A 10417-nucleotide genomic window follows, 5' to 3' on the forward strand; every position below is an offset into this window, starting at 1 on the left:
CTCGCAAAATCCATCTAAGACCCCCCAACCACCCCCCAGGATGCCCTAAATCCCCCCCAATTCCCATGCAAAATCCCTTCCAGGACCCCTCAAACCCCTTTAATTCCTCCACGATTCACCCCCAGACCCCTCCCAGACCCTCCAACCCCCCCCCCCCCAAATTCCCCCAAATCCCTCCCAGATTCCCCTAAATACCCTTGAGGATCCCTCCAGTTCCCCCCCCCCCCCCCCAGTTTATCCCACAGCACCCCAGGACCCACCCAAAGCCCTTTAATTCCCCCCCAAATCCCTCAGTCCTCCACAAACCTCCCCAAATCACCCCCATTACCCCGAGGACCCCCCAAATTCTCCCTCTAGACCCCTCAAACCTCCCAAAAGTCCTCCAGACACCCCCAAAATTTCCCCCAGGACCCCCCAGTCTCCCCTAAACCACTCCTAGACATCCCTCAGAGCCCCCAAATCCCCCCAGGATCTCCCAAATTCCCCCAGATCCTCCCTAAATCCCCCCTAATCCCCGCCAGGAGCCCCCAAATCCCTTTAATTCCCTCCCAAATCCCCCTCAAATACCCTCAGTTCCTCCCCAGCCCACCCCAGATCCTCCACAAATCCCCCCAGGACCCGCAAACCCCTTTAATTTCCCTCCAAATACCCCCCAAATCCATCCCAGACTGCCCAAACTCCCTCTCAGGATCCCCCAATCCCCCCTCAATTTCCCCCCCAGATCCCCCTAAATCCCCCCCATCTCCCCCAAATCCTCCCCAACTGTACCCCAGACTCCCCCAACCCCCTCAAAATTCCCCTCCAACCCCATCCAGACCCCTCAAATCCTTCCCCAATTCCCCCCAGATCCCCTGAATCCCCTCCAACTTCCCCCCGGGACCCCCCCCAAATCCCCCCAAACCCTCCCCACATCCCCCAAATCTCCTCTCAGGACTTCCAAAACCACCCCTCGGATACCCCAAACGCTTTTAAATTTCCCCCAAATCCCGCCCACGACCCCCCAAACTCCTTTGATTTCCCCCCCCAAATCTGTCCCAGACCCCCCCAAACCTCTTTAATCCCTCTCTAATTCGCCCACAGACACCCCCAGGACCCCCAAATACCCCCAACCCCTCCCAGACCCCCCAAATCCTCTCCAAATCCACCCAAGACCCCCCCAAACCCCCTCGAGATCCCCCAAATTCCCCCAATTCCCCCGCAAAATCCCCCCAATCCCTCCAAATCCCCTCCCGCTCAGGCCCCGCCCCTCCCCTTGGCCCCGCCCCCTGCTCGCGTTACCCGCGCTCGGCGTTACGGCTCCGCCGCCGCCATCTTGGAGCCGCCGGCCACGCCCCCCGCAGAGACCACGCCCCCTTAAAGGAGACGCATTCCTTTATCCACACCCCATCCGTGACGTCATCTCGCGACACCATGAGCGTGGTCGCGACAGACTACGCCCATAAAAGAGGCGTGGTTTATTAAAGGGCTCAAAAGAGGCGGGGGTTGACCGCGAAAGGGGAGGGGTTTGTGGGAGGAGGCGTGGCCAGGAGTGGTGGGCGGGGCTAATCCGAGTCCGAGAGCACGATAATCTCCTCGGGGTCGCACTGGGTTCCCACGCTGGTCTGCGGGGGGATTTTGGGGTGAATTTGGGGGGCTCTGGGGTGACCCTAGAGCGGTTTTGGGGACCTCAGAGACCCCAAAGATTTCCCAAATTCATTCTGGCCACTCCCAGAGCCCCTCAGAGCCCCCCAAATTCTCTCACCACCCCACCCCCCCCCCAGGACCCTTCAGCAGCCCTCAAATGGCCCTTAGACCCCCCCAAATCCTTACCAGGATCCCCAAATTTCCCCCCAAACCCCCTCAAATCCCTCTCAAACACCCCAAAATGCCCCCGGACCCCCCAACCTCTCCCCCGGACTCCCCCAAATCCTCCCCAGATCCCCTCAACATCCCCTAAACCTCCCCAAATCCCCCCAAACTCTTTAACCCCCCCGAATCCCCCTGGCCCCCCTCACCTTGCAGGCCTTGGGGGCGGCCCGGGGGGGGCTCCCCTGGGAGGAGCTGACCAGGTCCCCCCCGGGGGAGTCGGCGCGGGTGGAGTCGGGCAGGGGAGAGGGGGGACCCCCCAAACCCGGCCCCTCCCCCTCCCGGACCCCCTCGGACAGGATCAGGCTGGGGAGGGGGGGAGGGGCACAGGGTTAGACCCCTCAAAAAAAAAACCCCCCAAAATTCCATCTGGGAACCCCTAAAACCCCATGCAATGCTCCAAACCCTCCCAGGACCCCCCAAATTCCCCCTAAATCCCCCCCAGGACCCCTCAACCCCCCCCAATTCCCCCAGAACCTCCACAAATCCACCCCAAAGCCCCAAATCCCTCCAAAATCTCCTCAGATTTCCACAGAATTCCCCAAATCTCCCCTAAACCCCCTCCCAGAGGCCTCCCCAACTCCAAAGTCCCTCCCAAACCTCCTTGAGAACTCCCCCAAACCCCTTTAACTTCTCCCCAATTCACCCCCAAACCCTTCCCAGACTCCCCAACACCCCCAAACTCTCTCCTAGGGCCCCCAAATTCTCCCCAAATCCCCACCAACCCTTCCCAGGACCCCTCAAATTCCCTCAAACTCTCCCCGCACCCTCCAAACCTCCCTCCAATTTCCCCCAAATGCCCCCCCCCACCCCCTTTACTCCTCCCCAATTCACCCCCAAACCCCTCCCAGAGCTCCCAAATCCGCCCCCAAACTCCCTCAAATGTCCCCTTCCCCCCTCACCTGCCCCCCCCGGGCAGCTCCATCCGGCTCCGTTTCCTGGGGGGGGGTCCCGGGGGCGTGGCCGCTCCTCCCCCATTGAGGGAGGTGGAGCTGATGCCGCCACCCGCCCCTCCCCTCACCCCGGTGGGCGGGGAGGGGCAGGGGGAGGGGCAGGGGGAGGGGGAGGGGCACTTGAGGCCCCCCCTTGCCTCCCCCAGCTCGGAGAGGGAGGGAGGGGAAGGGGGCGTGGCGATGGGCGTGGCCTCGGAGCCACCCAGGGTGGGGAGGGTTGGGGAGGGGGAGGGGCAGGGGGAGGGGGGCGGGGTCTCCCCCTGCTCCAGGGGGAAAGTTTCGATCTCCAGCACGAAGAGGTCGGGGTTGGGGGGGTGGGGGAGGGGCTCGGGAGCCTCCCCCTCCTGCTGGGCCGCGGGGGAGTGGGGGCGGGGCAGCGGCAGGAGCGCTGCGTCTGCCGCACCTGGAAGGGGGAGGGGAGGGAGGGGTTAGAGAGGGGGGAGGGGCGGGGACACACCCAGGACATCCCCCCAAAGGATCCACAAAACCTCCCCAAGGATCCCCCAAAATTTCCACCAAAATTTTCCCAAAGTCCCCCCAAATCCTCCCAAAAATCTCCCCAAATTCCAAAAAAAATCCCCCCAAAATTCCCCCGTCAAATTCCCCCAAATCCTCCCAAAATTCCCCCGTCAAATTCCCCCAAACTCCCCCAAATCCTGCCAAAATTGTCCCCAAAAGTGCCCTGAGGATCCCCCCAAAATTCACTCAAAAATCTCCCCCAAATCCTCCAAAATTAAAAAAAAACACCCCCCAGAATTCTTCCCCAAATTTCCCCCCAAAATCCTTCCCAAAACTCCTCCAAAATTCCCCCCCAAATTCCCAAAATTCCCCCCATAGTCCCCCCAGCTCCACCCTTGGCTGCCGTGGCTTCTCTTCCTTCCTCCGCCTCTTCTTCCTCCGTCTCATCTTCCTCCTTCACCTTCACCCGCCCTTCGGCCTCAGAGGACTCTCCTTCCTCCTCCTCTTCCTCCTCTTCTTCTTCATCTTCTTCATCTTCCTCTTCTTCCTCCTCATCTTCCTCCTCCTCTTCTTCCTCTTCTTCTTCCTCCTCTTCTTCTTCCTCCTCCTCATCCTCTTTCTTCCTCTGTAGATGAAGAGGTTTTAGGGGGCTCCATTTTCCCACCCTTCCTCCTCCTCTTCCTTCCTCAGCCCTTCCTCCTTCACTTCCTTCTCCTTTTCCTGCCTTTCCTCCTTCTCCTCTTCAATTTATTCCTTCTTTTCTCCTTTTCCTCCTCCTCCTTGTTTCCCATCCCCCTCCCCACCTCGGTTCCCATTCCCATTTCCCATTCCTCACCTTCCCCTCGTGTGTTCCAGGGCGGTTTCTGGGTGGGTTCTGGTCCCCATTCCCCATTTCCCATCACCTTTGCCCCGTGTTTCCAGGGCCATTTCTGGGCTGGTTCCCGTTCCCATTTCTCATTTCCCATTATTCCCCATTTCCTGTTCCACATCTTCCTCTTGTGTTTCTGGGGCGATTTCCGGGGCCGTTCCCATTCCCCATTCCCCATTCCCCATTCCCCATTCCCCATTCCCCATGCCCCATTCCCATTCCCATTGCCCATTCCCCATTCCCTATTTCCATTCCCATTGCCATTTCCATTCCCATTCTCCATTCCCCATTCCCCATTCCCCATTTCCATTCCCCATTCCCCATTCCCATTCCCATTCCCCATTCCCCATTCCTATTCCCATTTCCATTCCCATTCTCCATTCCCCATTCCCCATTCCCCATTCCCCATTCCCCATTTCCATTCCCATTATTCCCCATCACCTTCCCCTCGTGTTTCCGTGTCCGTTTCCAGCTGGGTTCCAGTTCCCATTCCCCATTCCCCATTTCCTGTTATTCCTCACTTCCCCCATTATTTCCTGCCACCCTCCCCCGTGTTTCTGGGTCTGTTTCTGGTTCCCATTCCCTGTCATTCCCTGTTGTTCCCCATTGTTCCCATCACTCTCCCTGGGTGTTTCCGGGCCCATTCCTGCTTATTCCCGGTTATTCCCCGTCATTCCCCGTTATTCCCGTCACCTTTCCCGGGTGTTTCCGGGCCCATTTCTGGGCAGGTTCTGGCTCCCATTTCCCATTCCCCATAATTCCTGGTAATTCCCCGTCATTCCTGGTTATTCTCCGTCATTCCTGGTTATTCCCCACTATTCCCATCACCTTTCCCGGGTGTCTCCGGGCCCGTTTCCGGGCGGGTTCGGGTTCCTGGTGCCGCTCCTGGCGCTGGGCGAAGCGGGCGATGACGTCATCCAGCCGGGCCAGGGCAAGGCGCCGATTCCGCCGCAGCCGCTGCGCCAGCTCGGGGTCCGACAGCGCCGGGTCCGTGCCTGGGGGATCCCGAGGGTCCCGCAATTCCACACCCACCCCACCCCACAGTTCCCACCCTTTGCCCGTTTCCCGCCCCGTTTTTTCACCCATTTTCCTGTGTTTATCCTGCATTTTTCCCATTTTTTACCCCATTTTTCTGCCCCTTATCCCATTTCCCGCCATTTTCTCACTGTTTCCCATGCATTTTTCCACATTTATCCTGCATTTTTCATATTTTCTGCCCCATTTTATTGCCCCCTTGTCCCATTTTTCCTGTTTTCCCATGATTTTCCATGTTTATCCTGCATCTTCCCCCTTTCCTACCCTATTTCTTTGCCCTTTATCCTATTTTTCCTATTTTCCCTCCATTTGTTTAATGTTTATCCTTAATTTTCTGCTCCATTTTTCTGCCCCTTACTCCATTTTTCCTATTCACCCATAATTTTCCCACATTTTCCCACTCATTTCCCATTTCCTGCCCCATTTTACTGCTCCTCATCCCATTTTCCTGTTTTCCTGCCATTTCTCCATGTTTATAATGCATTTTCCCATTTTCTGCCCAATTTTCTGTTCCTTGTCCCATTTTTCCAGATTTTCGCACCATTGTCCCATTTTGTGTCCCATTTCCTCATCATTTCCACATTTATCTTGCATGTTTTACATTTTTTTGCCCCTTATCCCAGTTTTCCTTTTTTCCCATCATTTTTCACGTTTATCCTGCATTTATCTGCCCCTTATCCCATTTTCTCACCATTTTCTCACCATTTTCCCTGTATTTATCCTGCATTTCCCCCATTTTTCTGCCCTATATCCTATTTTCTCCCATTTTCCCCATTTTTCCTGCATTTTTTGTTTTCTGCCCCATTTTCTTGCCCCTTATCTCATTTTTCCCATCTTCCCATGTTTATCCTGCATTTTCCCCATTTTTCTTCCTTTTAGCCCATTTCCTTTTTCTCCATCCCATTTTCTATCTCCCCTTCCATTTCCCCTCTCAGTTCCTAGTTTCCCCCATTTTTCCCATTTCCCCCACTCCCCCTCCCATTTTTCCCCGTTTGCCACCAATTTCTGACTTTCCCCCCATTTTTCCTCCTATTTCCTTGTTTTCCCCCATTTTTATCCCCATTTCCCCCATATTTAACCCCATCCTGCCCATCTCCAGGCCGGTACTGATCGGTGAGGTGACTCTCATTTCCCAGTTTTCCCATTTTTCCCCATTTCCCCTTTAACCCCTCGCTCACCAGGCCAGTACTCTTGGAGAGGTGGCTCCCAAAGGTGCACACCAGATCCAAGTGCCTCCTCATCCCATTTTCCCCCCATTTTTCCCCCATTTTTAACCTCCTCGCTCACAAGGCTGGTCCTGGTCAGTGAGGTGACTCCTGAAATTTTACACCAGGTCCAGCCCATTTTCCCCATTTTTAACCCCATTTCCCCATTTAACTCATTGCTCACCAGGCCCGTACTGATCCCTCAAGCGACTCCCATTTTCCACTTTTCCCATTCTTCCCCATTTCCCCATTTAACCCCTCGCTCACCAGGCCCATACTGATCAGTGAAGTGACTCCTGAAGATTTACACCAGATCCAGCCCATTTTACCCCGTTTACATCTCTCCCACTTCCCCCGTTTAACCCCTTGCTCACCAGGCCGGTACTCATCCGTCAGGTGGCTCCCGAAGTTGTACACCAGGTCCAGGTGCCTCCTCTCCTGCAGGCGGTTCCCCACCTCCCGGAAGGCCTCCTGCGCCATGTTCTCCATCTGCCTCCTGCCCAACCCCAGCCCGTGGCGGGTGCTGGCGCCGCGGATCTCCCGCAGGATGTCGGAGTAGTCGGGGAAGGCGTCGGGACGGTTGATGAAGCGCTCGATGCTGCGGTTGACCTCAGGGTAGCGCGTGCCGCGGAAGCGGATGCGCTGCTCCAGCACGCGGCCCGTCAGGCTGCTGCACTCCTTCAGCTGGCACAGGCGGTGGAAGATGCGCATCATGCGGCGCTTGAGGCGGTTCTCCTGCAGGTACGGCGAGTCGGCGCTGTCCAGCTCCTCCAGGTCCAGCTCCCGCTCCTGCAGCCGCCGGATCTCGCTGGCGTAGACGCGCAGCAGGTGCTCCAGGTGACGGATCTGGCGGCGGGAGCCACCCCCGGAGCGACGCAGGGACGAGGCGGGGTCGCCGTGAGGGTCCTGGGGATTGTGGGATGGAGCGCTGGGGTGCTGGGATGAAGTGCTGGAGCACAGGGATGGAGCGTTGGGATACTGGGATGGAGCACCAGGATCACTGGATGAGGCATTGGGATACTGGGATGGAGCACCAGGATTGCTGGATGAAGCGTCGGGGCACTGGGATGGAGCGTTGGGATGTTGGGATGGAGCACTGGGATACTGGGAAGAGCCCCCAGGGTGCTCAGAAAAACCAGCAGGACACTGGGAAGGACCAGCAGGACACTGGGATGAACTGGTGGGATACTGGGACGAATCTCCGGCAGGATAATGCGATGAGCCTTCAGGACACTGGGAGGAGCCTTCAGGATACTGGGATGAACTGGTCGCGCACTGGGCTGTCCAAGAGGCTCCGTTGGGATACTGGGATGAACTGGAAGGGCATCGGGATGATCCATGGGGACACTGGGACGATCCGTCAGGGTGCTGGGCCGTTCCCTGGGGACACTGGTGCCCATCGGGCGCGGGCAGGGAGCGCAGCGGGAGGCGGCGGCGCAGCGCCCGGGCCTTCAGCACGGTGCACAGCTCGTTGATGTAGACGTAGACCTTGCGGCGCCGGCCCTGCACCCGCCGCAGCAGCCGGCCCAGAATGTTCCGGAACTCGGCCGAGCCCCGGAAGTCGGGGTGGGCGCGCAGGTGGCGAGAGCTCAGGAAGGGCAGCACCTCGGGGTGCTCCTGTGTCAGCGGTGCGCACAGAGACAGGAACTGCGGGGGCAAGGGGAGAAGGTGGGTTACAGCTGGGGCAGCTGGGAGCACCTGGGATACACCTGAGCACACCTGGGATACACTTGAACACACCAGGGACACACCTGAGCACACCTGGGGGCACCTGAGGGCAGCTGGGATACACCTGGGATACCCCTGAGAACATCTGAGCACAGCTTGAGGCACCTGGGATACACCTGAACACACCTGAGATACACCTGGGATACACCTGAGCATTCCTGCACACACCTGGGACACACCTGAGTGTACAGTGTAACTGGGATACACCTGGATACACCTGAGTAATACTGGGCACACCTGGGATACACCTGAGCCTACCTGGAGGCAGCTTGATCGACCTGAGATACACCTGAGCACCCCTTGGCACAATTGGGGCAGCTGGGGAGTACCTGGTCACAACTGGGATACACCTGAATACAGCTGAGCACACCTGGGCACACCCAAGACACACCTGGAAACACCTGGGACACCCCTGGAGATACTTTGTACGCACTTGGAGAATGCTGGGCACAGCAGAGATCACCTTGCACATGCCCAGCTCATACCTGGGCCGCTTGTGCACCCCTGGGGATACCCTGACACACCTGGGACACACCTGAGCACACACCTGGGTGTGCCCAGGTGTGCCCAGCATCCCACATCCGGGTCACACCTGGGATGCTTTGAACACACCCTGCTCTACCTGGAGATACCTGGGACACACCTGGGAACACACCTGTGACACACCCAGGGCACCACTGAGGACACATCTGAAAACACCCTGACACATCTGGGCTAACTTTGGCCACACCTGGGACACACCCAGGGCACACTTGGGCCGCACCTGGAGACATCTGAGACAAAAACTGAGCCCACCCGAGACCACACCCAGGGCACACCTGGACACACCTAGGCTACACCCACACCACACCTGGGCTCACTTTGGCCACACCTTGGCACACCTGGGGACACACCTGAAAAGACCCTGACACACCCTGACACACCTGGGCTAACTTTGGCCACACCTGGGCCACACCCAGGGCACACCTAAGACCACAGTTCAGACACACCGGCGCACACTTGGGACACACCTGGGACCACTTTGGCCACGCTCTGAACTCACCTGGACACACCTGAGACCACACCCAGGGCACACCTGGACACACCTGTGACGGCACTTTGGCCACACACACACTACCTGGGCACACCTGGGTTGACCTTGGCCACACCCTGAGACACCCACAGACACCTGGGCACACCTGAGGCCTCTCAGCTCCCCTCCCCCCCCGTTGCCCCTCCCCCTCACCTCCTGGAACAGCCGCTCGTTCTCCTCGCGGAAGGTGCCGCCCCTCCCCCCCCCGGGCCCGTTCTGGGGGTGCTCCCCCGGCGGGGGGGGTGGGGCGGGGCTGGGGGCGGGGCTTGGGGAGGCCTCGCGCTCCTCGTCGTCGTCCAGGACGATGATTGGCTGAGGGGGGGCGGCCATGGGGGCGGGGGAGGGGCGCGATCAGCAGGGGGACCTGCGGGGGGGGGGGGAGGGGTAAGGGGGCGGGGTCAGGGTGAGAACACACCTCCAAATTAACCCTCCCCCACCCTTAAATTCCCCTCTGGGATCCCCAAGCCCCTCCCCCCCCACCTCTCAAAGTTCCCCTCCCCCACCCCCCAACCTCAGCCCCTGAGCCCCAAATCCTCCCAAATTCACCCCCAAATTCCCCCCAGCCCCACCTTCCGCCTTCCCCTCCCCCTCCCACACACCTAAAACCCCAAATTCCGCCGCCCCTCCTCCTCCTGCTCCCGAAATTCCCCAAAATTTCCCCACATCCCCCCAAAATCGTTCCCAGCCCCCCCCAAACTCCCCTCCTCGAGCCCCTCCCCGCTTCCGCGCCCCCCAAACCTTCCCTTCCCCCCGCTCCAGCACCTCCCCCACTCCCGACCCCCCCCCCGGAAACTGCCCAAATCCCCCCGAATTCGCCCCAAAATCCCCCCGGGCGCCCCGCCTCCTCTCCCGGTGTTGGCCCCGCCCCTTCCAGCACGGGCCCCACCCCCGCCCCCGCCCCCTCGGGCAGGCCACGCCCCCCCGCGTTCACCGGGCCCGCGCGGCTCCTCCGGCGCCGCCGCTACCGAGCGGCCGCGGCCGCGCAACGCGCAGGACCGGAAGTGGCGCCCCACGCGGGCCCGGTGGAGCGGGTGCCGCCATGACACCGTACAAAGAAAGGGGCGGGGCCGCTTCCGCTGACCAATGGCAACTCGCCGCCTCATCCGGGGATCAGAGCCGCCAAGTCGGGCGCCGCCATCTTAACGTGCGGCACGCCCCAAGACCCCGCCCATTTAACCCTCGCGCCCCTGCGGGGATTTTGGGGTGGTTTTCGCCGATCCCAGTACGGCTCAAGGCGAGGAAGCGGCCGCCG

At 59.5% G+C, this 10417-nt stretch overlaps 1 protein-coding gene across 2 annotated transcripts; it reads right to left on the reverse strand.

Annotated features, from left to right (window-relative positions):
- Nucleotides 1-1357: 1357 nt before the first annotated feature.
- Nucleotides 1358-10205, reverse strand: DAXX (death domain associated protein). Of its 2 annotated transcripts, XM_066338038.1 has the most exons (8): nucleotides 10097-10205; nucleotides 9319-9529; nucleotides 6740-8012; nucleotides 4954-5120; nucleotides 3651-3882; nucleotides 2748-3201; nucleotides 1995-2151; nucleotides 1440-1601 (listed from the first exon to the last, which is right to left on the reverse strand). In XM_066338038.1, exons 2-8 carry the CDS (start codon nucleotides 9493-9495, stop codon nucleotides 1542-1544), a joined length of 2520 nt encoding a protein of 839 aa, XP_066194135.1. In that variant the 5' UTR covers nucleotides 9496-9529; nucleotides 10097-10205; the 3' UTR covers nucleotides 1440-1541. The 2 variants fall into 2 exon arrangements, with proteins under 2 accessions (XP_066194134.1, XP_066194135.1); XM_066338037.1 differs by lacking the exon at nucleotides 1995-2151 and having other exon boundaries at nucleotides 1358-1601.
- Between the last annotated feature and the right edge of the window lie 212 nt (nucleotides 10206-10417).

Source organism: Sylvia atricapilla, chromosome 31 (assembly GCF_009819655.1).
Source record: "Sylvia atricapilla isolate bSylAtr1 chromosome 31, bSylAtr1.pri, whole genome shotgun sequence".
Lineage (NCBI taxonomy): Eukaryota > Metazoa > Chordata > Aves > Passeriformes > Sylviidae > Sylvia > Sylvia atricapilla.